The sequence below is a fragment of the Camelus ferus genome, chromosome 28 (assembly GCF_009834535.1).
Source record: "Camelus ferus isolate YT-003-E chromosome 28, BCGSAC_Cfer_1.0, whole genome shotgun sequence".
Taxonomy (NCBI): Eukaryota; Metazoa; Chordata; class Mammalia; order Artiodactyla; family Camelidae; genus Camelus; species Camelus ferus.
This window is the reverse complement of record NC_045723.1, coordinates 7,208,516-7,235,027: the sequence shown is the minus strand read 5'-3', so window position 1 is coordinate 7,235,027 and position 26,512 is coordinate 7,208,516. Positions and strand designations below refer to the sequence as shown.

The 26,512-nt window shown below is 44.8% G+C and overlaps 1 protein-coding gene across 1 annotated transcript; it reads left to right on the top strand.

The window, feature by feature from the left end:
- Positions 1 to 1,085: 1,085 nt before the first annotated feature.
- Positions 1,086 to 25,689, top strand: USP39 (ubiquitin specific peptidase 39). The gene is made up of 13 exons (XM_032469534.1): positions 1,086 to 1,425; positions 2,929 to 2,998; positions 4,260 to 4,354; positions 5,545 to 5,681; positions 7,263 to 7,415; positions 10,264 to 10,489; positions 11,757 to 11,834; positions 12,925 to 12,992; positions 13,711 to 13,899; positions 18,291 to 18,433; positions 22,410 to 22,545; positions 24,272 to 24,358; positions 25,196 to 25,689. The coding sequence occupies exons 1-13, from the start codon at positions 1,158 to 1,160 to the stop codon at positions 25,241 to 25,243; spliced, it is 1,698 nt and encodes a 565-aa protein (XP_032325425.1). The 5' UTR covers positions 1,086 to 1,157; the 3' UTR covers positions 25,244 to 25,689.
- The last annotated feature ends 823 nt before the right edge of the window (positions 25,690 to 26,512 follow it).

The window sequence follows — 26,512 nt, the reverse complement described above, 5'->3', positions numbered from 1 at the left end:
GGACCCCGCGCCCCAGGTGGCGGGGACGCCCCTTCCAGCCCGCCCAGCGCTGGAGCTCTGCGCGCGTCTCGCCACCCAGTTCACCTCGGCGCCCGTCGGACCGATGTCCTAACTCTCCCTGTGGGAGGACCCAGGTTTTTCAGGGGTCCTGAGCGTGTGCCATTTTTAAAATCTCTTTAAAAAGAAAAGATAAAACTAGCAGTTTGTGTTTAGAACAGGGACAGACTGGTGCATCCGCTAGAATACCGCTGAGCATCAAAAGCAACGAGTTGTTGTATACTCAGCAACGTGGATGAATCTCAAAACAAATACGCCGAGTGAAAGAGGCCAGGCAAAGAAAGGGGACTTGCTGTGTGCTTCCGTTTATATACAACTCTAGAAAGTGACACTGATCTGTAGCGATCAATGAAAGCAGATCAATGGTTAGAGCAGAACACTTGGTGAATGGTGGTTAGGTTCATAATCTTGATCGTGATGATGGTTTCGTAGTGCACACATACTTCCATCAGTATTTAGCAAACAGCACACTTCAACGTGCACTATATTGGACGGCAACCACATCTCAGCAGAACTGTACAAAGTAGTTCAGAGTCGAGGAAAGGGTCCTGAAAGTTACAGGCCCTGAAGCTTGAGCTTTATTAGCGTCACTGGTCTCCCTTTGCCTGTCGTTTGCATTTTCCTGTGATACCAAGAACAGTCCTCTAAATGTGGAATTACAGCCGCCGGGTTGTTCCACGAAAGGGATGATTTGGGGATGTCGCCGAGATCTGTGCAGGGGCGTCAGTCTCCGAAGCGCGGAGACTGTGGAGATGACCCTCAATTCTGGTTTCAGGGCACAAAATATCTTGAAGAAACCTGGGGCCCAATGACAGCTTCTTTTATTCAGCAATTCTCCAGTCAGTAAACGGTTCCTGCTTTCGTTAGCTGGAAATTTGGGTAAAGAGGCAGTAGGCCCGCCTATCCGTCTTCGGTGCTCACGCAGCCGCAAAGAAACCGCAAGAGGCGCAATACTGCCCAGTTCGCTGCTGCGTGATTTGTCCCCATCGACGACTCGTAGAGAGCCTTGGGCGCCATAACTGCGCCGCTCCTGATTGGCTGCTTGCTGCGCGCTCGGTCGTACCTGGAGTCTGCGCCTGGCTGCTCGGCCGGTAGCGGCGATGTCCGGCCGGTCCAAGCGGGAGTCTCGTGGTTCCACCCGTGGGAAGCGCGAGTCCGAATCGCGGGGCAGCTCTGCTCGCGTCAAGCGGGAGCGAGATCGGGAGCGGGAGACTGAGGCGCCGAGCTCCCGGGGCAGCCCGGTGCGCGTGAAGCGGGAGGTCGAGCCGGCGAGCGCGCGCGAGGCCCCGGCACCCGTGGTCCCGGCGGTGCGGGTGAAGCGGGAGCGCGAGGCCGACGAGGACTCGGAGCCTGAGCGGGAGGTGCGAGGTGCGCGGGGCCGGGCGCGGGCTCTACTCTCGTGTTCTTTTTCTCTTTCCAACCTCTCACCGCGGGGTGGTCCCACTCCACAAGCGACGCGACTCGACTGCGTTGCAGTGAGAACTGTACTAGTCTTAGGAATAATCGTAGCTATCGTATCTCTAAGAACAGTAATAACAACAGTAGCTTTTCTTGAGATAGTTGATTTCAGCAATAACAGTAGCCAGAATACAGCATTGTTGCCAATTCCTTGAGTCAGTTCCCACAGTGCAACTGGAAGAGAACCCCCGACGCAGTGGGTGGCCTTACAGGACCGGAACTTTGAGCTTAGAGAACCTGAATCTTCTATAATGGTTTGTGAGCTTGCCTCCCCTTTGCTCTGTAGGGAGATACCCTCTCTGTCTTCCAAGGCCGTTAACTCTACAAGCATCCTTGACAAGGTTGTCTGGAGGCAGTTGGTGCCTGTGGTCATAATACGTACAGAACACAAGAGACCTATGGAGAATTGCTTCCTGACGCTGTTCAGCTTAAGAAGTGGTACTTAAACAATGCCTTAGAAGCTCCCGTAGGCCCCTTCCGACTTGTATCTGCCTTCCTTGCTTAGGTAATCACTGTTCTGAATTTTTTCTAGTCACTTCTACTTTTATTATTTGTGGTTTTATCTCATATATGCATCCCAAAGTAGAACTGTTTTATTTTGTCTTTGATATAAATAGAATCATACTATGTGTAGTATTCTGATTTGCCCCCTTTTTTTTTCCCAGCCGTATTTTTGAGGTTCATCTGAGTAGATGTTCATGGCAACATAATGTTCTATTGATGATATACCAAAATATATTTCTCCATTTTACATGTGATAGGCATTTGGGTTGTTTTCAACTTGGTCTCTTTCAAATATTGCTGCTGCAGATATTTTTTAGTAAAGCATTCCTGGTGCATGTGTGCAAAATTTCTCTAGGGTATATAAGTAGAAGAGAGATTGCTGGGTCAAATTGCTATGTATTTTCAGCTTTGATCTTGCAGTACTGCTTTTAAGAGATTGTAACAGTTTGCATTCCCAGCAGCAGTACATGGGCATTCTTGTTGCTCCACATGTTTGCCAACTCTTGGAGTTTCCTGATTTTATTTTTTCCTCTCTAGTAGGTGTGAAGTGCTATATCGTTGTGCAAGGAAATTTGCATTTTCTTGATTATTGATGAGGTCGAGCATCTTTTCATACGTTTGTGGGCTGTCTTCCTTGTTTTCCGTTGGGTTGTCTTATTTTAAATCTCTTCACCGGATTTCTTTATGTAACCTATAAGCAATTCCTTTGTTGATTATATATGTTTCAAGTATATGCTCTCAGTTTGCAGCTTGTTCCATTAATGGGCTTTTTTGGGGTGTTGTCAGGCTACTTGCACATGAGCTCATCCTGGTTAGATTTTCCTGTTTCTGATCAGAAATGTTTGTACTGGTAGCTGACGCTGAGAATGAGTTTCCCATTTTCATAGCTTTGGATGATTTTCCTTTCAGCAAAGAATGGACGCGTGGATTCTGAGGACCGGAGGAGCCGCCACTGCCCGTACCTGGATACCATTAACAGGTCAGTAGCGCAGGGGTGCCGAGGGCAGCAAAAGAACAGTGGAATCTGTTAAGAAAGTTCTTTGGATCGTATGGTAAACAATCTATTCAAAAACTTTCTCTCTTTAAAAGCTTTCTGCCCAGGAAATGGTGCTTCTTGCTATGTTTCTTTAGGGTGCGCATATGCAGAAAGAGTGTTCAGCTCATTTTGAACTTGTATGAGAGAATAAAGGGATACGTGGTGTCAAAGACAAGAGCAAATGTATTTATTTACTGAGCACCAGCTATGTGCTAGGTACCGTTCTAGATGCCTGGGATTCAGCAGAGAAGAAACAGTCAAAAATATGTCCTAACAGAGGTGGTTACCTCTTCCAGATGATCCCAGATGTGTCTCGGGTTAATTTTTCACTCATGCCCTAGGGTAGCACTGTCTGATAGACTTTTTTGCAACAGTGGAATTGCTCCTTAAGGCTGCCCTTTGTCGGAGACACAAGCTACTAGTGACTACTGAGCATTTGAAATGTAGCTTGAGGAACTGAATTTTAAATTTTATTTGATTTCAATTACTTTACATTTAAACACCAATAGCAAATTGACACAACATTATAAACTGACTATACTTCAATTAAAAAAATAAAATTTCAAAACAAATAAACAAACATCAATAGCCATGTGTAGCTAGTGGCCCCTTTAATGAACAGTTCAGCTTTCGCAGAACCTTATTAATTAATTAGAGTTAATATTGGAGAAGGAATCCCTTTGCAACCTGTGGATTCAGTGGAGGTTAAGTTTTCTATTTTCATCACTATACCCGCCCAGTACTCAGTTACTTCGCACTTAAATAGACAGATCTGTTTGCAGGTATTCCCCTAAAATTCTTCAGGCTTCCCACTTATTTTTACAGACAAATATACATTTTTCTTTTTGTGTCCTTCCACCCCCAGTCCTTTAACCTGGAATGCTCTTGGGTCCATTTGAGTCTTACTTGTGGCTTTTCCTCCAGAGAAGGTGATGGAAGATTCTCAAGTGATTGTAAATACTAAAAAGAAAGAGGGTCATTGATGGAGATACCTTTGCCATCCTTTGGGACTTGGTGGTGGGGGTGCTATATGAAATGTGTAGGTGAGGAATCGTTAAGGTTCTCCACGGTTTACATATGGCATCGGAGTCATTCGCTAAGGGATACTACGTGACACTGCGGAACACAGCCAATGCTGCTTCACCCGGGTGCTCGCCTAGGCGTCCATCCCTATTAATTGCTTGTTTTGTTTTGCTTCTTTTAGGAGTGTGCTGGACTTTGACTTTGAGAAACTGTGTTCCATCTCCCTCTCACATATCAATGCATATGCCTGTCTGGTGTGTGGCAAGTACTTTCAGGGTAAATAAATGTTTTGCATTACAAACTTGCTCAGTTTTCAGCGCTAGCTACAGGTCTGCCTCAGAGATCTGTTGTTGTTGTTAAAGAAAGTAAGCTACTGTTAGGAGTCGTGTTTAATAATCCATACCTTTGATCCTGGGAAATTGGAATACCCTTAGAAAATCCGCAGGAGGTTCTCTGTTTGCTCTGAACCTGAATCCATAGGAAAGAGAGAGGGAAGTAGCCATGTGAAAGACTGTGTAGGAAATCTCAAAGGCTCTGGGCTTTTGAATTTCTGATATTTTCTATACTGACGTCTTTTTCTGAGAATCCTTTTGTCTAAGCACTTTTACATTCTGTTCTTTTCTGGAAATTAATCATTTCAGTTCATTCAGATCAAGAAGATGATACGTGCACAGTGTAGTGGAGAATACAAAAGAAATGTAAGCTACATTCTTTGCTCTTACAAGGATCTTGTAAATAGTCAAGAGTAACACATAAAACAATCAGCAAACTCTCTTAAGATCACAAAGATTATTGCTAGACCGTGTGGCACTGAGTATAAATAAGGACAATAGGAGCTGAAATATGCAGAGGTCAAACGTGAGCTGGAGTGTTTGTGTTGAGTTCACGGAGTGGGTGGCAGTGGAACTTGTACTGACGGGATGTACAGAGTTTGAACAGGTTAAGGGTGAGATATTCTAGGAGAGAGTGGCAACATGAACAAAGGTACGTAGGAGCAGGATTATCCTGAATGTGGGCAGTTGGAAGATCAGGACTAAGTGATGAGGGACTGTCATGGGATAGGTACATGTGCGTATGTGCAAATCTGTATGTCTGTACGTATGTGTACCATATGTAGTACGTTCATAGATATCCCTAATTCCTGATGGTATGTGAAGCTAGGTCTGTCTGTATATACACACACATACAGACATCCATAAGCACTCAGATATTTTTCATACTCATGTGTACGAAGTCAGTTCCCCTGTCTTATGCCATCTGGGGAAGAAAACAATGGTCTCTTCTTTTTTGCTAACTTTTGTGATGAGAGGAGGTCATGTGGGAGGCTGACTTTACGGATGGTGTAGTAATTTGTTTTTTGCTGATATTAACATGGTCCAGTAGAGAATAATGAAAGGAAAATCACACCTGATCTGTGCGCGTCCAGAGTCCGCCCTTCTCTTACAGCCTTTCGTCTCTCCCTCCAGGCCGTGGTTTGAAGTCTCATGCCTACATTCACAGTGTCCAGTTTAGTCACCATGTCTTCCTCAACCTCCACACCCTCAAGTTTTACTGCCTCCCAGACAACTATGAGATCATTGACTCCTCGCTGGAGGATATCACGGTGTGTGTCCAAGAGGGTTGGTTTGCAACTAGTTCTCCTGGGAGCTGCCCCAGGGCTCCTGAGGCTCTGCCCCACACAGGTCAGGGAAGAGTCTCAGTTCCTGGGGCACTGAGAGGCTCCTTTCCCTTTGGGAAACTGAGTAAGGGGGTCACGATTCATAACTGTGGCTCGTGGTCTGCAGCCTACTTATCATGTCTGCTTTTAGTTAGGACTGAGGAAATATGACTACTTTTCAATTGGAGTGGAAGCATTTTTGTGAAATAAGTTACCCTTCCACACTTCGGAGCAGGGATGTGAATTGGGCCTCATGTAGGACAGTGGATCCCAAGATGTATACCAGCTCCCGCCTACTTTTGGGTGATGTGCCCAGAATGGTCAGCAGGTCCCATCCGTGGGCTCTGGTTTGTGACCTGCGCCAGGAGTCCCTGTACTTAAGTGGGGAGTGTGGAAATATCCTCTTGGGCTTTGATTACTGTTGGAATTATTAATTTTTCCTGTTCAACAAGTCGCTGTGCCGTTAATAGAGTTGAATACTCTGTTTACTAAGGAAAGCTGGCTGTTCACAGAGTGTTTGAAACACTACTTATGCCACTTTCTTAAGTTTTACAGGCCTATGAAAATTGAGATTAAAATGATTATGGTTATGGACAGTATTTACAGAGGGAATAACTGAAATTAATTCAAGCTTTTTTTTTTTTGTAAAGGTTTTTAAAACATTTGTGGGGGGATGTAAATTAGATTGATTTGTTTGTTTGTTTGCTTGTTTATTTGTAGGGACAAGGATTGAGCCCAGGACCGCGTGTGGGCTAAGCATGCACTCTACCACTGAGCTGTACCCTCCCCCTTGAATTCAAGCTTTCAGATTGAGTTAGTGATGACCTCTACCCAGCCTGTGACATGATGACCCTCTTAGCTCTTGGACTGGGGAGGTTCTGATCCTGCCTTTCCAGCTGCAGGGCGTCATGAGATCTCAGCCCTGCACAGACAGGGGAGGGGAGGGGAGGGGTGGTGGCACTCCTTCACCCATGTGCTGCTTTGTGTGAGGTACCCCCCGGGACTCAGACTCCTGTTGCCCCTGGACTTGGGGGTCCTGCAGCTTCTGTCCATTGTTTGTCATGGGGGTGGCCAGACCTGAGGTCTGGGGAAGGGCCTGGGATTCAGTGATTTTGGTTTAGATAGAGAGATGGCCTTCTAGGTAAGCAATGTGGGGTGGCCTATTCCATATTACCTCTGTCCTGTACCTACTATTGGGAGCCCTTTGGGCGGGTCGTGAGACATTCATGACCAAAGTGTTTTTTGGTTTTTTTTTTGGCAGAAATTGCTGTTCTGGGAGGGGCAGGGTATAGGGAGTGGCAGGGTATAGCTCAGTGTCAGAGTGCCTGCTTAACATGCACGAGATCCTGGGTAAAAGCCCCGGTACCTCCATTAAAAATAAAGAAATAAATAAACAAACCTAATCCCCCCCCCCGGAAAAATAAATAAATAAAGACAAACAAACAAAAAAGAAATCACTGTGCCGGGCAAACCTGGTGGGCTCTGCAGACAGCCTGAGGCAACCTGGAGTTCTCTTTTGCTTTGCAGTATGTGCTGAAGCCCACTTTCACGAAGCAGCAGATTGCTAACTTGGACAAGCAGGCCAAGTTGTCCCGGGCGTACGATGGCACCACTTACCTGCCAGGCATCGTGGGCCTGAACAACATAAAGGCCAACGACTACGCCAACGCCGTCCTTCAGGTAGGATGGCGATGGGAGCGGTGAGGGAGCGGGTAGCCCGGGAACGCCACGAAGGGCCTTCAAGAAATGACTGCCTTCAGGCAGAGTGCAGCCAGGTGGTCTTCAGACCCAGAGTCTTGCCGAGGACTCCACTTGGGTATTTGTTCTGCACCAACCACAATGTGCCTGTGTCTGCTCAGAGGGGCTGCTGCCCAGTGGTGGGCCTGTTCCAGCCTCTGGAGCTTCTAGGGAATAAGGGCTGGACTCTGTGTGAGGCCTGCAGGACCAGGTGAGAAGCACGTATGCCAGGTGATGCTTTTTTTTTTTTTTCAAAGTGGTGCAGATATTCATTGTGTTGACTGTCTGATAGCGGTCCCGCCTGTGCTTAAGCCTGAAAATGGGAAAGGTAGAAAGCCAGAGTTGTTCTGTTTGTGATTAAGTGTTGCTTTTTAAAAAAAATTATCTGAGTAATATGTGCACATTGTAGAAAAACTAGAAAATGTTGGTAAGCGTAAGTAAGAAAATCCGTTGACACAACAACGTAAACTGACTATAACTCAATAAGATAAAATTAAAAGAAAAATAAATAAGAAAATAAAAGAAAAAGAAAAAGAAAAAGAAAAATCATTTCACCAAAAAAAAAAAATTGATTTAAAAAAACTATAAACAAGTACTTACTGGTGAGGGTAGGAAGATACAGAAAGTACAAAATGAAAGCTTCATTTTCTTTCCCTAGTACTCTCGTGTGGTAGTTAACAGTGTAGAGACCGCCAGAGCTTTATTCTAAAAGCAGATGCACACATGCGTATTCCATTGTGTGGCAATATTATGGTTTGTTTTGTTATTCCCCATTGGTAGATAAAATTTGACTTGTCTCACATTTTTTTTTCTGTTAACAGTATTGCAGTGAGTGTCCCTCACTGTATATAGTCTTACAGTTTTTGTGACAGGTTATATTTTGTTGTATTTCTTTTCTAGACTTTGTCTACAAAGTAACATAGTGTATATATGTATCTTTGTGTATGCTTTAACTTATAAGCGTATTATGAAATCAGTATTCTCATGCAGCATCCTTAATGATTACATCACCCTTTTAAAAAGTTTAATTGATTTAACCTTCACTTCTTTTGTTAATGCTGTAAGGGATTTATAGCAATTTACAAACCCACCAGCAACACAAAAGGGTTCCTTTTTCATCTTGCGCTGTCACTATTACTATTTAAAAGATTTTTTTCCCATTTTGACAGGTATCTCCATTTTAACTTTTTTTTTAAAAATTTACTTCTAAAGTTGATTCTTATATTTTTTCATGAATTATTGGGCCTTATGTGCTTATTTTTCTATTAGTGGTCCATTTTATTAAGCTTTAAAAATATATATGTTTATATTAGCCTTTTTCTGTTGCATATGTAGTACATATTTCATTTTAATTGTTTGGCCTTTAAACTTTGTTTATGGTATTTTTGCATAAAGAATTAGGTAAAAAATTGTAAAAGTAAACCTGTGAGCTTTAGTGTCTGCCATTGGTGTCGTGTCTGGTCCCTGGAAAGGTCAAATTCTTAGACGGAGAGAGACCTTGCCGACTGTTCCTCTTGCAGCCTCCTGTGGCTCTGCGAAGAGTGTCACAGGATGGATGGGTAGGATTTGAACATGGTCAGGCCAGTTAGTCTTGGCTTTGTGATGGGTTTTAGTCCCCGTAGGGAGCTCTCCTTACTTATACGTATAAGCAGATGAACAAATCCTCTGTGATGATATTTTTGCTAAAATGGGATTGAGACCAAGCACCCTGTCTGGAGGCTGGATAATCGCTCTCCGAGGACGCCTACTGCTTGTTCTACAGCTGAAGCCAGAGAGCAGCCTCCCCGCAGCATGGGTGACTGAGAATCGGATAAACTTTATCCACTCTCTTCTTCTTTTGAGAGGAGCTTTCCAAGCAGGAAGTCCTTGTTTCCCTGGCTGAGCTGGGCTTGTGGGAGCCTTCCTGATCGCCTCTTATCCGGGTGTGCTCTGCATTTGGAGGTGTTGTCCCCAGAGATCCCTGAGTTTGCTGTATTTAGCACTATCCTTCTGTCCTTTCTAAATGGATTCCCTTGGCAGCATTGTGCTCATGGTAAGCATAGCACTGATAAGGGTTCACAACCCCATCAGGAGGGACCAGTGGGGAGACTGCACTTAGAAGGGTCCGTTCTGTGGTTTTCCTTCCAGTTTTATAACTCACGATAATGAGCATGTGCTTTTTCCTGAACTGACATGGCTGGTCTTTATCTTTTTGCTTAATGAGATAAAATTTATTTTTGTTCTCTTAAACCTTTTGACTAAGTTCTATCATAACAAAGTATGTTGATTTTTATATATAGTTTTATATATGCTTTTATTACCACCCTCAGTACCACATTTGGGGAAAACACCAGATTTTATTAAGATGATTTTCACATATTGTTTAAATGTGCAGTTGAGAGGTGGGGGAACTGTGGCCTCCAGATAGTCCTGTCCCAGCCAAGTGCATGATGAGGAAAGAGTGTTTGGATTTCTAGCCTTCAGTTCCTTATGAGTCCAAACATAGTCACAGGCCTAGTTAGAGTAAACAAAGGAAGCTATTAAATCAATAGATAGGGATTTGAATACCTTTGTTTTAAAATTTCTTTCTACGTCAGCAGAGTGTCTGCAGAACTGGACTTTCTGTGACACTCACTGTAAAGGATGTTCCTCTAATGTGAACTCTCGGGCGCATCTCTGGCAGCCCATTTATTTACTTCTGATTCTTTAAGGCACCACAGGCACAGGTTTTAGAAGAACTTTGGGTGGACGAGCTTGGCCCCCAGGGGCCCTGCTGAGGGGCTTTGGGCTAATCGTAGTGTCTGACCCGCAGGCTCTGTCTAACGTCCCTCCTCTCCGGAACTACTTCCTGGAAGAAGACAATTACAAGAACATCAAGCGTCCCCCTGGGGACATCATGTTCCTGTTGGTCCAGCGCTTTGGAGAGCTAATGAGAAAGCTCTGGAACCCTCGAAATTTCAAGGCCCATGTCTCTCCCCATGAGATGCTTCAGGCTGTTGTCCTTTGCAGCAAGAAGACTTTTCAGATCACCAAGCAAGGTGAGAAATGAATAATTCATGCTTTCTGACCTGAGGGCAACAAGACTACTTTGATGAGCACATTTACTTCCACTTGGCAGTGAGACAGGAGCTCCAGCGAGCATCCAGTGGGTGGCGTGGTTAGGTTCCTCTCTCTTCTTTCATCAGCATGGCCTGCTCAGAGTCCCAAGAGATTTCACCTACATAGAACGTCTGTCTGACTTGGTAAACTTATTTGGCTCAGGAAAAAAACCAGAAGGCTGGGAAAGGCACCAGCCTTTACTAGAGTTGGAAAGGCATCTACCACTCTTGCTTCTCATTTTGTCATGTTGCAGACTAGAATATTCTGTTTTGACTGTTTTCATCCCTCCAAACCCAGTGAGTTCTTGCCACATGAGTAGCTCTTAGTACCTGGATGTGATAAAGTATTCTCTAGCATCCCGGGTTCAGGTGATTCACCATTTACTCATGGTGCTAGTAGGTTTTAGAGCTGCAGGAATACGAAACACAAATTTTCTCTTCCAGGAGCTCCCATTCTAGTGGGCAAGACAGTTATGTAGAAAGATGATCACAGGGTCTTAAGTGTGGTGATTGAGGAGGCCCAGTATGCTGTGGGAGGGAGCACAGAGCAAAGACCCCCCTCAGACAGGTGGGAGGTAGGCTGGGGGAGACATCAGTGAAGGAAGAGACACCTGAGTTTTAGGTAGTGAGGAGACAGGTTGAGGGTGGGCATTCCAGGTGGAGAGGACACTGGATAGAAGCATGGAGGTCCCTGGCACAGACAGAAGACTGCATGTGGCTGGACCATTGAATTCAACGATGAGCACTAAGGTGGAGGATGGAAGGGAGGGACCAGGTTGTCGGGTTTATATGCCCCTGTAAGGAGCTTGGATTATACCCTGACAACAATGGGGAGTCAGGAAAGGCTTTTTTGGCAAAGACGTGCCATCACATTTTTGTTTTAAACACATTCTGGCTGAGGAGTGCTTTTATAGGGAAGTCCAGTAATGATTTTTGGTGGGTGATGAGACTCGGGTTTGGAATAGAGAATGATATTCAAAGGTCCTGGTTGGACCAGAGAGCCTGGGGGCAGTAAAGATCAGAAGACTAAGAGCTTGACCTTGAGGAGTTGCAGGATGCAGTGGCCAGGTAGAGGAGGATGCCAGGGGGCAGGATGGCATGGCTGGAGAGGAAGGAGGAGACCGGGAGTGTGGAGTCATGCCAATCAGCAGTTTGAATTATCATACTGTCTCCCAGGTTTGACGTCCCACCTTTCCTTCTTTTCCAGGGGATGGAGTTGACTTTCTTTCCTGGTTTTTGAATGCTCTGCACTCAGCTCTGGGGGGCACAAAGAAGAAAAAAAAGAGTAAGTCATGTTATTTTGTAAAAGGGAGTTTTTTGTTTGCTTCCTTTTAAAAACACTTCGCAGCTTCCCATCCTTTTCTCCTTACTTGTTTACCTTTTTGTGTCAGGCCAGCATCTCTGTACACATGGGAGAGCTTGGCTCCTGAATGGCTCCCTCTCCAGTTTCCTTTGTTAGAATATGGGTATATCCAATGGCATTTTTAATGAGTGGAAATGGATACAGTTGTGCTCTAGAAACCCTGACACAGTTTCAAACTGAGAGGCTGGGAAGCATGTTGTAGACATGTCGGTGGTGCCAGAGGGAGGACTTGGTGGGTGGTTTGCCTGGCTTGTAATTGGGTAAAACAAACTAAAAGCTAGTTCTTCGCCCTGAGCCTGTACTTGGGGAGATGCGGCTGGCCTCCCTGTAGATTCGCAGACCTTGAGTCCCTATGTTCCTTTGTGTCCACGTTGGCTTAACAGTAGTTAGGCATTTTTCATGAATGCCAAAAGTAACTGTTAGCTTAGCGACTCTTGAGCCAGGTGAATAATTTTGGAGCCCTCATGTGACTTCGGCCTGTGCACAGTGTCTGTGCTCTCTAGCTTGGGTCCTGTCAGAATTCAAGAACCCTGTTGTGCTTTTGTTCTCGTGCTTTGGTTCTGCTTTGCTGTATCCCTCAGTCTGTCATTTTCCTTTATGTCTAGTGCAGGGTGGACACTCTCTCTTTGCAGGTGGCACATAGTTATGGGTTATGCTTTCTTGGGTGTCTCTTATTTTACCTATGACTTCTGGGGATTCATCAGTCTCCAGATTCTGTAAACCATTTATTTCAAAGGCACTTAATTTTTCTCTTATGGACTGTGCTCTTTGACCCTGTGCTGAAAGGCCAGAAGGTATCTTACGGAGAAGATAGACATAAAATAATTATTTACACAGGTAGTTATAAAGGTACCACAGTGGTATGTATTACAAAGGTGATTCTGTATTTAGGGAAAGCTTTGGGTCTTATGCTGGAAAATGAGGTTTATTTCAGAAATGTAGAAGTTAAGACTGTATTTTGGAAATGCTTTCCAACCTGATAGAATTTGCATTTTGGTTTCTGTTTGTACAGCTATTGTGACCGATGTTTTCCAGGGGTCCATGAGGATCTTCACTAAAAAGCTTCCTCATCCTGATTTGGTGAGTGGCTGGAACCTGAGTCTTGGACTGATTTATATTGCTTGAGGGGATTTAGGGTTGGCAAAGAGATGCTTAGATGACTGGCTCAGCCTTTTGCTCCAGGAAGAGGTCCTAAAAACACCTGCCAAGTGGCAGTTCCCATGGGTTCCTGTGGCACCGGCGCGCTTAGGTTTTGGAGGTGATAGTTGGATACACAGGTGACCTTCGAACAGCATGGGTTTAACTCTGACTGGTTCACTTACATGCAGATTTTTATCAGTACATAAAACCGCTATGTTTACGTATAGCAGTTTGTTGAATCTATGGATACAGAATCTGTGGATATGGAAGGCCACCTCTGGGACTTGAGCATCCTCGGACTTGGGTATCCAAGGCAGGTCTTGGAACCAATCTCATCCGGGTACCAAGGGCTGACTGATTTCAGCGGTCTGGCCACTGAGTGGTGCTGGTGTGTTTTTTCAGAAAGCTCAGATAAGAGCTTTCTAGATACCTAAAAGCTTTTAAAATAATTTGGTATTTAAAGACGGAAGCCCAGTTTTTGCATTAATCTAAGGTTGTGCAACTGGGTGTGAAACTGCTGGGCTCTTGGGCACCCCTCTTCCTTCATAAAATGAAGTAAGTATAAGTGTAACGGACACATGGTTTCTTCCCGTCTGCGGTGTCCTCCACTCCGGTGTCACTCCTTCCCCTTCTCTTCCTTCTCGCTCATTGTTTCCAGCCAGCAGAGGAAAAAGAGCAGCTGCTGCACAACGACGAGTACCAGGAGACGATGGTGGAGTCCACCTTCATGTACCTGACGCTGGACCTCCCCACCGCCCCGCTCTACAAGGACGAGAAGGAGCAGCTCATCATCCCCCAGGTGCCTCTCTTCAACATCCTGGCCAAGTTCAACGGCATCACCGAGAAGGTAGCCCACTTGCACACCTACCTTGTTGATAACCCCTTTCTTCCTCTTGACATTTTTCTTTTTATGCTTGGAAATCGCCACCTGTATGTAATACATTTAATTTTAAAGTGTACTATGTTTATTGAGCCTACCAGACTCTGCTGTTTTTAGCTGATCACCCCCACCTCTTAACTTGAATTACAGTGCATCTGAGTGGTGTGGAGAAAGGAATGGGTGTTGAGGATAGTAGAAACTCACAAAAGTAGGAAACACTCACCTTTTAAAAAATAGAACATCAACATTAAAGTGGAAAAAAGCAACTAAAATCGAACTAAAATTTTTATTATTTCTATACTATTGCTCTTCATCAAGTTAAAAGTCTCTTTTTATATCTGCTGAGTTAACTGTTTCATGGTTTAATTCCTTTTTTCATCCTAGACAAATTTAATCCTTTTTGGTTCTTTACTGGGAGATTTTTTTTTTTTTTAATGGCAGGAGGATTTTTTTTTAGCTTGATGCCTCATTTAGACCCTTTCTGCTCGCTTTATCAACTGAGGTTCTTTTGTTTTCAGATAGTAAATGCCCTTCTCCCCCCACCCCCAGTACATACACGCACGCACACACATGCACACAGGTAAGTGACAGTGATTCCTAAAATGTCTAAGCTGATTCTTAGGCTCATTTCATTTTGTGGAGATGAAAAACCTTAAGGCTCATCTAGATCAGTTTATTTTATTTGGTTTTATTTTATATTGATTTTAAGTGACAGAGCTGGGGATCTAAACTCAGATTTTTCATCTGACTTTTTCAGTTGTGCACATGGACCCTATTATTACTGTTTGTTCAGGGTTAGGTAACATTAAGATTCTTGTGGACCCTCAGTATTGATTTAAATTTATTGTTACTATAATATTACCTAAATTAGTATAAGCAGAAATGATGGTATAAGCTACAGCTTTTAAGTAAATATTAAATTATAACAAACTTACATACAAATGAAACTTTGAAAATTGGTTAGTAGTGCTATTACAATGTGAATACAGCAAAAACCTTGCTATATGAATGTGGTACTGATATCCAGGGTGAAATTCTTCCCCCCAGCATTTTCACATAAACTCCTGAGAAACTTTTTCAAGTTTCTCTGTCACATCTCTGTGACAAGGCTGTGACATCATTTAGGTATTAAATCTGACTATCCTTCACTAGTCTGAGATAATTAAAAATAGTGCTTCTTGATGTCAACCTGTTCATAGATACAAATGTGGGCGGTGAAATCTCTTGGCATTTACTTGATTTAAAAAAAATTTTGGTGGGGAGGGTATAGCTCAAGTGGTAGGGTGCATGCTTAGCATGCAGGAGGTCCTAGGTTCAATCCTCAGTACCTCTGTTAAAAAAAAAGTAAGTCTAATTACCACCCCCCCAAAAACCAAAAAAAAAAAATTTTTTTTTTTTTTGCTTTTAACATGGTATTTTATATCACCCTTGCAGAGATGAGTTACTTGATATCAACAAAAAGACATTTTTTTCCAGTAGTGCTTATACCCTTAGATGATCAGAAATTTACTTGAATGAAGGTACATGTCTAGAGCTGGAAAACCTTTACTTCTCCAGTGCTCTCAGATTACTCATCATGTGGCAGGGGAGCTTCGTTTTTAAAATAATAGCAGCTTTATTGAGCTTTAGTTCACATACCGTGCTTTTTTTGTGTCTAATGAGATGGTTGCTTGGTTTTTGGTTTTTGTTATTTATTGCTTTATTATTTTTATTATTATGATGTGGAACATGACACTAACTGGGTTTTGGATGCCAAGCCACCTTTGTATTCCCGGGTAAATCATACTTGGTCATGGTGTGTAATTTTTGTTGTCGTTTACGTTGGAATCGGGTTGCTATTATTTTGTTGAGGATTTTTGCATCCACATTCATGGAAATATTGGCCTGTAGTTGCCTTTCTTTGTGACGTCTTTGTCTGGTTTTGGTATCGTGATAATGTTGGCCTCATAAAATGAATTGGCAAGTATTCCCTTCTCTTCAGTATTTTGGAAAAGTGTTTGAAGAATTGGTGTTAATTCTTCTTTAAATGCTTGGTAGAAAGTAGCAGTGATGCCATATGGACCTGGGCTGTTTGTGCATAGTTTTTTGGTAGCCGATTCAGTCTCTTTACTTGTTGTAGGTCTGTTCAGAGTGTTTCTTCTTATGTTTTGGTGATTTGCGTCTGTTTAGGAATCTGTCCATTTCACCTGACTTATCTAATAGATTAACATACAGTTGTTTATCATCGTCCTTCGTAATCATTTTTATTGCTGTGAAGTCCATAGTAATGTCCCCTTTTTCAATTTCGAGTCTGGTAATTTGAGCATTTTTCTCTTTTTTTCTTGGTCAACTAGCTAAAAGCTTGTCTTTTCACAGAAATAGCTTTCATTGATTTTTCTGAAATACTGTTTTCCTGTGCTGTATTTCATTAATCTCTGCTCTAATATTTTTTGTTTCCTTTTTTTTGCTTGCTTTAGATTTAGTTTGCTTTTCTTTTTTTCTGGTGTCTTATGGTGGAAGGTTATTGATTTGAGATCTTATTTTTCAACAGGCATCTATGGCTATAAATTCCCCTCTTAAACACTGCTTTCGCTGCATCCCATGAGTTTTTATATGTCGTCTTCATTTCTATTCATCTCAAAGTCTTTCCTAACTTCCCTTTTGATTTCTTTTTTAACCCATTATTTAGGAGTGTGTTGTTTAATTTCCACATATTTGTGAGTTTCCCAAATTTCTTTCTGTTGTTAACTTCTAATTTCATTCCATTGTGGTCAGAGAATGTCTTTGTATTATTTCTATGCCTTTGTATTTGTTGAAGTTTGTTTTATGGGCTAGCGTGTGGTCTGTCCTGGAGAACATACCATGTGCACCTGAGAAGAATGTACATTATGTGGTTGGTGGTAGAATGTTCTGTATGTGTTGGTTAGGTCTACTTACAATGCTCAAATCTTCTATGTTGATCTGCTGCCTAGTTGTTCTATCCACTGTTGAAAGTGGGGTGTTAAAGTCTCCAGCTATTGTTATTGAATTGTCCTTATCTTCTTGTTTTTGTCAGTTTTTGCTTCGTATGTTTTGGGTACACACTGGAACTTTGCTTCAGGAACAGGTAGTTTGGGCCAGAAGGAGAAAGGCTGACATCCTGCCTCTCCTGGGAAGACGGTCCTCTGGGAGCTGGGGGGAGAGGGAGCCCTGTGCTCTGGCTCTACCAGTCTGGAGAGGAGCTTCTAACGAAGGGAGAGGTCTTGGTTCAGATACCGCAGACTCTCACTCTTCTTACCGAATTAGATTTTATTTTAGAAGGGAACATTTCATTTTAGAAGAGAACATTAGAGAAAAACGTTTTCCTCAGTAAATGTGTCTTCATTTGCTCTCTGCCCTGACGACCATTTGTGGAGAGTTTAAATGGCGGTGGTGACGGTGGTTCTTAAAATAATTTTCACCAGTTTCGTAGGGGAGCGGCCCTTGCAGCTCCCTGTGTTGTGGCCCTGGAAGCGAAGCTCTTACTTGGCATTTTACGAGGTCGTCATCCAGGTGGTTTTGGAGTTCCTGTATCCTAGGTGTTTTTCTTTTTGTATCCAGATTTTAAATTAAAATATTTTCATGAGAATCCTGGGGATCCCTGATGGGGTCTGTCGTTGCCTCCAGAACTCACCCTACTCTAGAGAGTGATGGTCTCATTGGTGTTTCTTCTCAGACTATGATTAGTCTTTCACTCCAGTTACTAAATTTTTACTGTACTAAATTGTGTTTGTGGTAAGGAAAAATACATTTATGTACACTAGCTTTTACTCCTCTTGGTCTGAGGAGGATGTCCTCAGTCCCCCACCATGCCATCTCCTCAGACATGCTGAGTGAGTCCACAGTGAGCGTTGCCTGACTGACTGCACTTGACCCACGAGTCTTGGGACCTTTGAGGAGGAAGGAACGTGGGTGTTGACACCTCTGCTGGAGTACCCCAATGATGAGGGGCCCCTCACTGCTTCAGAAGTGCCCGTTCCACGGTGCGCATATCTGATAGTCAGGAAGGTCTTCCTGATCTTGAATTAAGTGAGACTTGCATGGTTTTTAATTCTTGGCTATTAACAAATCTTCACTTGACATTTTTGTTGTCCATGTAGAAACGAATGCCCACGTTAGTGTGGCTGGAGTTTAATAGCATGATCACGTGCTGGCTGAAACGCAGCCCGCAGCTGAGGTGCTTCAGTCAGCTTCAGCCAGACTGCTGTTCTAAGCCTTGTGTGTGGTTTCTGGGGTCAGGTGTCCTGAATTCTAAGCGTAAGGCAAAGTTACATCAAAAAAACCCAAACCAAAACAGTAAAACTCACATCTCTGCTCTAATGCTCCAGCGCTGATTTGATAATTGTCTTCTCTCTCTCTAGGAATATAAGACCTACAAGGAGAACTTCCTGAAGCGCTTCCAGCTCACCAAGCTGCCTCCATATCTCATCTTTTGTATTAAGAGATTCACGAAGAACAATTTCTTTGTGGAGAAGAATCCGACTATAGTCAACTTCCCTATTACGTGAGTGTCGTCCTCCTTCGCTTCCTCGTAGGGGGTTGAGCTTGGGTTTCTTTTCATATGTTTGTGCCACTCTTCATTTTGGATTGTCTCAGTTGGAGATTGCAAGGAACCTACCTCCACTATGTAAGTTCAGAGTTTTTATTGAAAGGTTGCACATGTTTTAGGGTCTTCAGAGATGGGTGTTTACCCGAAGGCAGTTCCCCTTTCATCTTCTGTCCTGTGGCTTGCTGAGAACTGCAGTCTTTCAGGATAGGGAAGAACAGTCGGAAGAAGTAGGACAGGACAGGTGGGGTTCTCCTGGCTTTGAAGGAAATCCTGAGCAGGTAGCCTGTCCATCTCTTTGCTGGTCATCTCGTCTTACACGCTGCAGTGAGCTGGATGTGGACAGTGGGGACGACTCTAGATTTGTCTTGCTGCCTTGGGGTCCTGCTATCTTACTTCGTCCCTAGAGGATAAAGTCTGGAACATGGTGACTTTCTCCCTAGTGATGAGGAAGTTACAGATTTTGATGTCTAGCCTTTTTTAATAGCCTTATTTTTAATTTATGTGATTGTCTTTTTACGAACATTTATGAGTATTTTAATGGGAAATTTGGAGGAGTTGCAGAACGTTCTTGCAGGACCCTTTTGGGGGTAGATAGTTGGTTTTCAGTTCTCAAGAGACATGGTTTTTCGCACTCTGAAGAACATGGAGAAGCCTGGTGGCAGGGCAGGTGTGTAGCAAAGTGATTCTTTTTTATATTTTTTCCCAGTATAGGTCACTACAAGGTACTGAATACAGTTCCCTGTGCTGCACAGCCAGCCCTTGCTGTTTGTCTGTTTTGTATACAGTAGTGTGTATCTGTTCATCCCAAACTCCTAATTTAGCTCCCCTCACCCCCACCACTTCCCCCTTTGGTAACAATTGTTTTCTATGTCTGTGAGTCTATTTCTGTTTTGTAAACAAGTTCATTTGTATCGTTTTTTTAAGACTCCACATGCAAGTGATGTTTTTAACCTTAGAAAGTACCGTGGGGGCTGTAAGGGCACGTGCGCATCTCCTTATCTTTCTCCTTCCAGCCCCTCCGTTTTCCAGTTGCCCAGCCTAAGCGAGGACTGCCAGTGTTCTCCTCTGAAAATGGTACTAGTTCTTACTTCTGTGTAGTGTTTAAGAGGTAGCATCTAAAATAAAAGAGGTCTGAGTTCTGCGCCGTCCTGGCCGTGCGACCTTGGGCAGGTCATCTGCATGTTCTCACGTAGATTAAATGAGAGGCTTGGAGTAGATGAGCCCCAGCGGTCCTTCCGGGTGTGACATTTTACCATTTCTGGTTCCACCATCACCAAGACTCTGGGGACGGTGTGGGCTGAGGAGAGAGAGAACCTTGTAGTTAGGGTTACAGGAGAATTTCTTTTCTCTTTTCTCACTTCCTGTTCTTCTCTAGCATCTTGTTTGTGTGACACGTAGAGTGAGGTTGGAAGATCTGTGTACCAGGGTTTCATTTCAGAACTGGACTCTTTTTTCTTTTTTTTAATTTGTTTGAGGCATGGGTAATTAGGTTTACTTATTGATTTTTTTTTTTTTAAGAGGAGAGACTGAGGATTGAACCCAGGACCTCGTGCATGCTAAGCATGAGCTCTGCCACTTGAGCTGTACCCTCCCCTCAGAACTGGACTCTTGTGAATTGCCAGAGTCACCAGTCTGTTCCTGGCAGGAAGGGGCACGCTCACTAAGTCTCCTTACTCCATGCCTTTATGTTGGGCCTGGAGTGTGCTTACTTTGCCACCAGTTGCATTTGGATTATCCGTTTGGTAACTGTGACTTCAGTAGTTTGTCCTTCAGAAAGCTTGGAGAAGCTGAGAAGATTACTTCTTGGCTAGTCAGCCTTTTGGAGAACATCAGGCCGTGTGACCGACTCTGGGAACCTGCGCTTAGTTGCTTCATGCAGTGTAATTACTTCTAGGGTATAGGACTCCAGGTCAGCCAAAGTCCCCACTTCTTGACAGGGACCCTTTTCATACCTGATTCTTCTCCCGTGTTTTATTCGTAACACATCTTCTTTTTTACCAGAGTTCGATCAGACTGGCAGTAACGAGGGGCCCTCTGCTCGTTTGGAGACAGGGTTTCTGGAGCATAGTTTTGAAGTTTCACTTCCAGCTAATTAGGTGTTCTCCAGGTCGGACTCTTCTGATTGGGGGACGACTGACTGCGCCCTTGACTGTTTTCTAAAACAAAATTATTTAACATGTCCTTATTCCCTTTGGCCACTTAAACAGTTTTACTTCTGTCATAAAGACCCGAGCATGAATACTTCTAAAGATTTCTCTAGGACTCGTTCAGAGAAGTCTGAACAACTGTCATTAAAGCTGTTATTAAATATGAGAAGTTAGTTCTTAGCAGCTGGCAGGCATTTTGGCTGTCTAGAGCTCATGAGGATTTCTGAGGACTCACATCTAAATTATGTTGTAATAATGACTCTGTATTGCAATCTATATGGGACTCTGTCAGTCTGTAGAAATAAATAGCTACCACTGACACACGGAAAGCTACATAATATAGTCAGAACAAAGTTGCCTGTTTATTGCTACATGGTTTACATTGAACACTTTTTGTATTTTTGGACAGGTGATATAATCATAGTTTAGAATTCAAAAGGAGATACATATCTAGAAGTGACCGCTGGATGTGACTGCTATTAGCATTTATGGTAAATCCTTCCAGAGAGGACATTTCTGTGTTGCGTGTTATGAATGGTAGCACCTCAGACAGTTGTACAGAGATTAGAAATAGAATATAATCTCTCTTATTCTACCTTGTATTTAAGTTTTTATAAATATTTATAGGCTACAGGTGGTTATATTTTTCCTGAAAATAATGTAGTTAGCATTCTCTTAATATTTATATTAACTGTCAATTTCCCTATTTGGTTATTTGGAAGTTCTTAGTAATTGTCATCGTGGTCTTCACAGGAAGCGTATGTCATAGCTCTGTACTTTGTAGTAACTGGTATACATTTATACTTCAACTCACAGAATTCAACAAGTAAACTCAAAGGCAGATCTTATCCCAGGTACAGCAAGAATGCGTCTCTTATGTTTTAAAAATGAATGTTCAGGTATTAAAAATAAATTTGATGTTTTTAAATCCCAATTGAAGGAACCTAGTCAGTGGTTTTTCTTGGCAACCGGAGTAGAGAAATTTGGAAGCTGTAGGGTAGCCAAGGTGGGTTCCAAAAAGAAGTGGACGCCAAGTGGGAAAAGAACAAAGCCGATGTCAAAGCAGAAAAGAGGGCAGGTTGCTTTCGTGGGTCTTGCTGCTGCTCCAGTGCCTGGTTTCAGCTGCATTTCCTGGTCTGAAAACCTTGAATAAATTTCCCTTTTCTGCTTAAGCTACCTAGGGTGGATTTCTCTTCCTTGTAACCATTCTGCTTACTTGACCAAAAGAAAAACAATTAAATAAAGAAGCAAGGTCCCAGAAAATCGAAAGAGGATTAATCTGCACGGTCTGCCTGGTTTGCCGTATGGAAATTGTTACAGTGATTCTGTACAGTGACAACCCACATACTCGTGTGATCGGCCTTCGACAGCCTGAGGCCAGAGACCAGCCGGTCCCCTAACATGCCGCTGGTCCCCGGACAGGCCAGGGGGTGAGGCGGTTACGCCCGCTACCAGCGTAGAGGAGGTGGTGCCTCTCATTTTCATGTCATAGAAGAGCCTTGGGTTTGGTAACCTGTTTAAATTCCCACACTTTAGACTGCTAGGCATGCCTTTAAAGTGTGCTTTTCCCACAGAGTCAGTCTGTCCAGTCTGACTCATTTTTATGGCAAATGATGTGAATTTCCACAAACCTGGGCTCCAGTGACTCTTCAAGCCCACCTCGATCCAGGTCCTGAGATAGGGTTCCCCAGCTTTGCGGTCCGCTTGTGGAGCACAGTTACCCTCTACACAAAGGCCAGCCTCATAGCCTTTGTCTGACCTTCACTGTATCTCCATCCGCACAGCAACGTGGATCTGAGAGAGTACCTGTCCGAGGAGGTGCAGGCGGTGCACGAGAACACCACCTACGACCTCATCGCCAACATCGTGCACGACGGCAAGCCGGCCGAGGGCTCCTACCGCATCCACGTGCTGCACCACGTGAGTGGGGCTGGCGCCGTGTGGCGTGGTGGCGGAAGCAGGCGTTGCTCCTTTGGCATTTCAGGGGGCAGCTTCTTTCAGTTTGCCCTTCCTTGTCCTTGACTGTGGGACCCTGCAGGTGCTGGAGCTGCCAGTGGGTGGTTTAGGCAGTGGCTCTGCAGTTTCGGCTGCACGTTGGACTAACCTGGCGGGCAGATTTTAGACTCCTGATGCCTGGGCCACCCCAGCTCAATTACATGACAACAGTGTAATTTGTGCCTGTTGGTTTTCAACTGAGGTAGAGGCCAGGATGCTGCTGAGTATCTTAAAATGCACAGGCAGGCCCTGCAACAAAGAATTTTCTGGCCCAAAATGTCAGTCAGAGTTAAGACTCTGTTAGATTGTCTGGAAGTGGGAACCAGGCATCCTGATTTTTGAAGTTCCCAGGGGTTCCCAGTATGCAGCCAGGGCTGAGAAGCCCTGTCCTAGACTCGAGCCTTTCCACCTCAGCTGGAACCCCTGGACCAGCAGCGTGAACATCAGACTCACCAGAACTCAGCATCTCAGACCCCGCCCAGCCCTCCTGAATCAGAGTCTGCGTTTTAATGAGACCCTCTGATTGGTATGAAGTTAAAGTTTACAGAACGTTTGTGTAGAGGTTCCCTCATTGCTAAAAAAAATTTTGTGAACTTGCCTCAAGCTGAAAATGGATGAAACACGTGCTTAAGATATATTTGGTATCACGCAGGTTACTAGCACAGGTGGTTCTAATTTGATGACTTTTCTGGAACTGTGGGTTTAATAATAACTAGCTGCTGTCTCTCAAGTACTTTGCTGTGTGCTGGACACAGTACACCAGGTGCTTAATGTACGTTCATCTCATTTGTAGCCTTAAAACACATTTCCGAGACGGGTGTTAATACTGTCTAGTTTCAAATGAGGAACCTGGGCTCAGAGTGTGAGTGATTTATCTGAAGTCAGTAGAATTGGGATTTCAACCTAGAGACTCGCTTTCACCGTGTTCTTAACTGGTCCTTCATGTGGTGCTGAGCTTCGGTCATGTTTCCCCTCTGAACTACGGGCATATCCGGAATGTCTGGAATACATCTGTCTTTGGCATTTCTTAGGAGTTGGGGTGGTTGAGGCAGGTGGACTCCTGGAAGTGTCTCTGCCGTAGTCCGGAGACCTCTCCCCCCCGTGTGTGGAAGTAGGACTGAGGTAGATTTTGCTGTGTTTGCAGCGCTGGGATTTCAGGCCAGAGGAAGCAGGTTGGTATGATGGACAATGTCCACTGAGGGCGCTTCTTCTTGACCGACTCTTGCTGTGTTCTCTGGGGCCGGGGGTGGGTGTACGCTTTTAGCTGGCACTGCCCGTCTCCTTAAGTGAGTGTGTCTGCTCTGCCGCTTCTGAGCAGCGAGGAGGCGTCTTAGGTGAGGAGCAGAGGGCTTCCTCTTTTTCCTCATTATTATCCTTCTAAATTCTTCTTAACGGGCGTACAGTGTTTGAGACTCTGTTGTACTTCAAGGAGTCCTTAACAGGAATTTAGTCTGAGATCCGCACCCTAAAGGCTCTTTAAATTGAATGATGCCTCGCAGAGGTGATAACCCTCTTACTGGGTGCGCAGCTCTTGCTGAGTGATGGTCTGGTGGCTGTTCTGACTTTTCTAGCTTTTGGTTATGATCCTGTCCCTCTTACACCCTTTTGGTTTTAGGGAGCAGCCTAACCCAGCCCTTCTTACTCTGTGCAGGGGACGGGCAAATGGTACGAGTTACAAGACCTCCAGGTGACTGACATCCTTCCCCAGATGATCACACTGTCGGAGGCTTACATTCAGGTGGGCTGCCCATGGGTGGGATGAATGTGGCGATGGCGTGCGGGGCCGGCGGCAGGAGCGATGCGGGCGAAGGCAGGGCGTCGGGTTGGATCAGGTTGGGTGCCTTGCAGGATGCGCTGAGGAGTGCGGTGGGGCCAGGTGACGTGGTGGTGGAAGCCCAGGAGTGGTTTTCAGGGAGAAGGAGAAGGGCAGGGAAGCATGGGAGATTAACGGGTGAGCAGAGGTTATGTTTATGGTAAGCCAGGTCAGTTTTTGGCCTGGTTTCGAGGAAGAAGAGCCCAGAACCTTCAGGGCTGCCAGCTAGGATTTGTCTCTGAAGCTTCCCCCAGTTCCCTAAGCAAAGTCAGCACTCCGTGTGGCCCCACGGCACTGTCTGCCCGTCTCTCCTGGAGCACCGACTGTGTCACTTCAGCTGTCCTCTCCATCAGATTGAGCGCTTGTGGGGCAGAGTACCTCTGCCTTCTCTTCCTAACTGCCCTAGGACCGCAAAGACGGAAGGCTGAGGCTGAGAAAACGCCGTAGCTTTGGGGAAAAGAAAGGAGACACTCTCGTTCTAGAGATAGCTCTTTCCTTAGTGATTTTGTCTAAAGTTATAGGCCTGACTATGAGTCCTTTTTTAGAAAAGGAGTTTGGAATGGGAAGTAAGAGAAGGGTAAATGGAAAAGCGAAAATTGAGCGGAAGGGAATTTTCTGAAAGATTCTGCATTAGTTTCAGAGGGTTTGGCGGGTGTGTAAGTGGGGTGGCAGGCCGTTCGCTGCCTGGCACAGATTTAGGTGCTTGATGAGTGTTTGTGGATTGAATGTCGGCTCCTGAACATCTGTATTCATTTCTTGCAGATCTGGAAGAGGCGAGATAATGATGAAACCAACCAGCAGGGGGCTTGAAGGAGGCGCTGGAACTTTGCTCCCTGGGGCTTCGGCTGAGGAAGTAAATAAGAGCCCTGAGCGCGGCTGATGCACGGCCCTTGAGGCTGCCAGGTCTTACGTGCTCTGGTTCACACTGGAGCATGGGGGAGCCATCCGCCCAGGATGGCTCTGCTGTCACCCAGCTGTTCCTTGATCAGTTTATTCTAAACTGATGTCCCTTTCTCCTTCCTGTCCAGCTCCCTTCTAGCCGGAACTCTTTTACAGATGTATGTAATTTATTTCTGGGTAGCTGGGAGTGTCTGAGGGACAAGATCGTTTCTTCTAAGCATCAGAGCCTCAGGACTAGGAATAAGAGCTTGAAGCCAGTAACACCCTTCGTCCATCATAGGTAGATGGGTTAGCTGTGGTTCTCTTCATTTCCTGATGTGTTTTGGGGTGGATTAAATATTTCAGTTTTTAAACCAGCCTCTGGTTTTATATCCTTCCCTTAGGCTGCTGCCTAAGAGGGCAGCTGTTTTTTTTTTTTTTGTTTTTTTTTTTTTAATCTTCACAGACTATCTACCCCATAGTCTGTCACCTGGTGGACCTTGTGTTTGTCTCTTCCTGTCAGCCTATGCGTGTGTGTCGGTTAGAGTGCCTTTGTCTCAGAGCAACAAAATATCTGACTAAAAGGTCGATTACTATTGGGTTTAACTGGAAGTCTCGAGGTGGGCGGTTTCAGCCCGCGGCGTGGGGCTGTGTGAGGGAGAAGGGATGGAGGGGAGGGAGGAGGAGCAGCTGACTGCAGTGCGGTGCTGAGAACGTGGGGCACCAGGAGCAAAGGTTGCCTGTCAGCAGAATCGGGCCAAAGTGTTTTTCAGCAAGCTTGGTCATAGATTAGGAGCTGCCTGGAGGAAGCGTGACCTCGGCCTGTGCACTGTGGCAGATCTGAGGATGTGGGGAATCTGAAGATACAGCCACTGATGGCGGTCACTCCACTGTAGCAAGTTCTTTTGGTGGGAGGAAGGAGCCACGCACCTCTCTGGCTGCCACCCTTTGCTGCTGGGACACAACACGGCTGGAACCTGTTGGAAATCTACTCTCTAGTGCATGAAGGAAAGCTGTTTATGGGGAGGCGTCTCAGTCTGCTACCACATGCTGGGGAGGACGGCGGTGCCTGTGGAAGCTGCCGGGCCGCTGTGCCCTGCAGGGGCCCGGAGCCGGGGAGCCTTCGAGCACGGCGGGAGCCTGACGCTGAGAAGGCTGCACACGCTGCTTTCGAGGGAGTGCACACGAATCAGGAAGCAA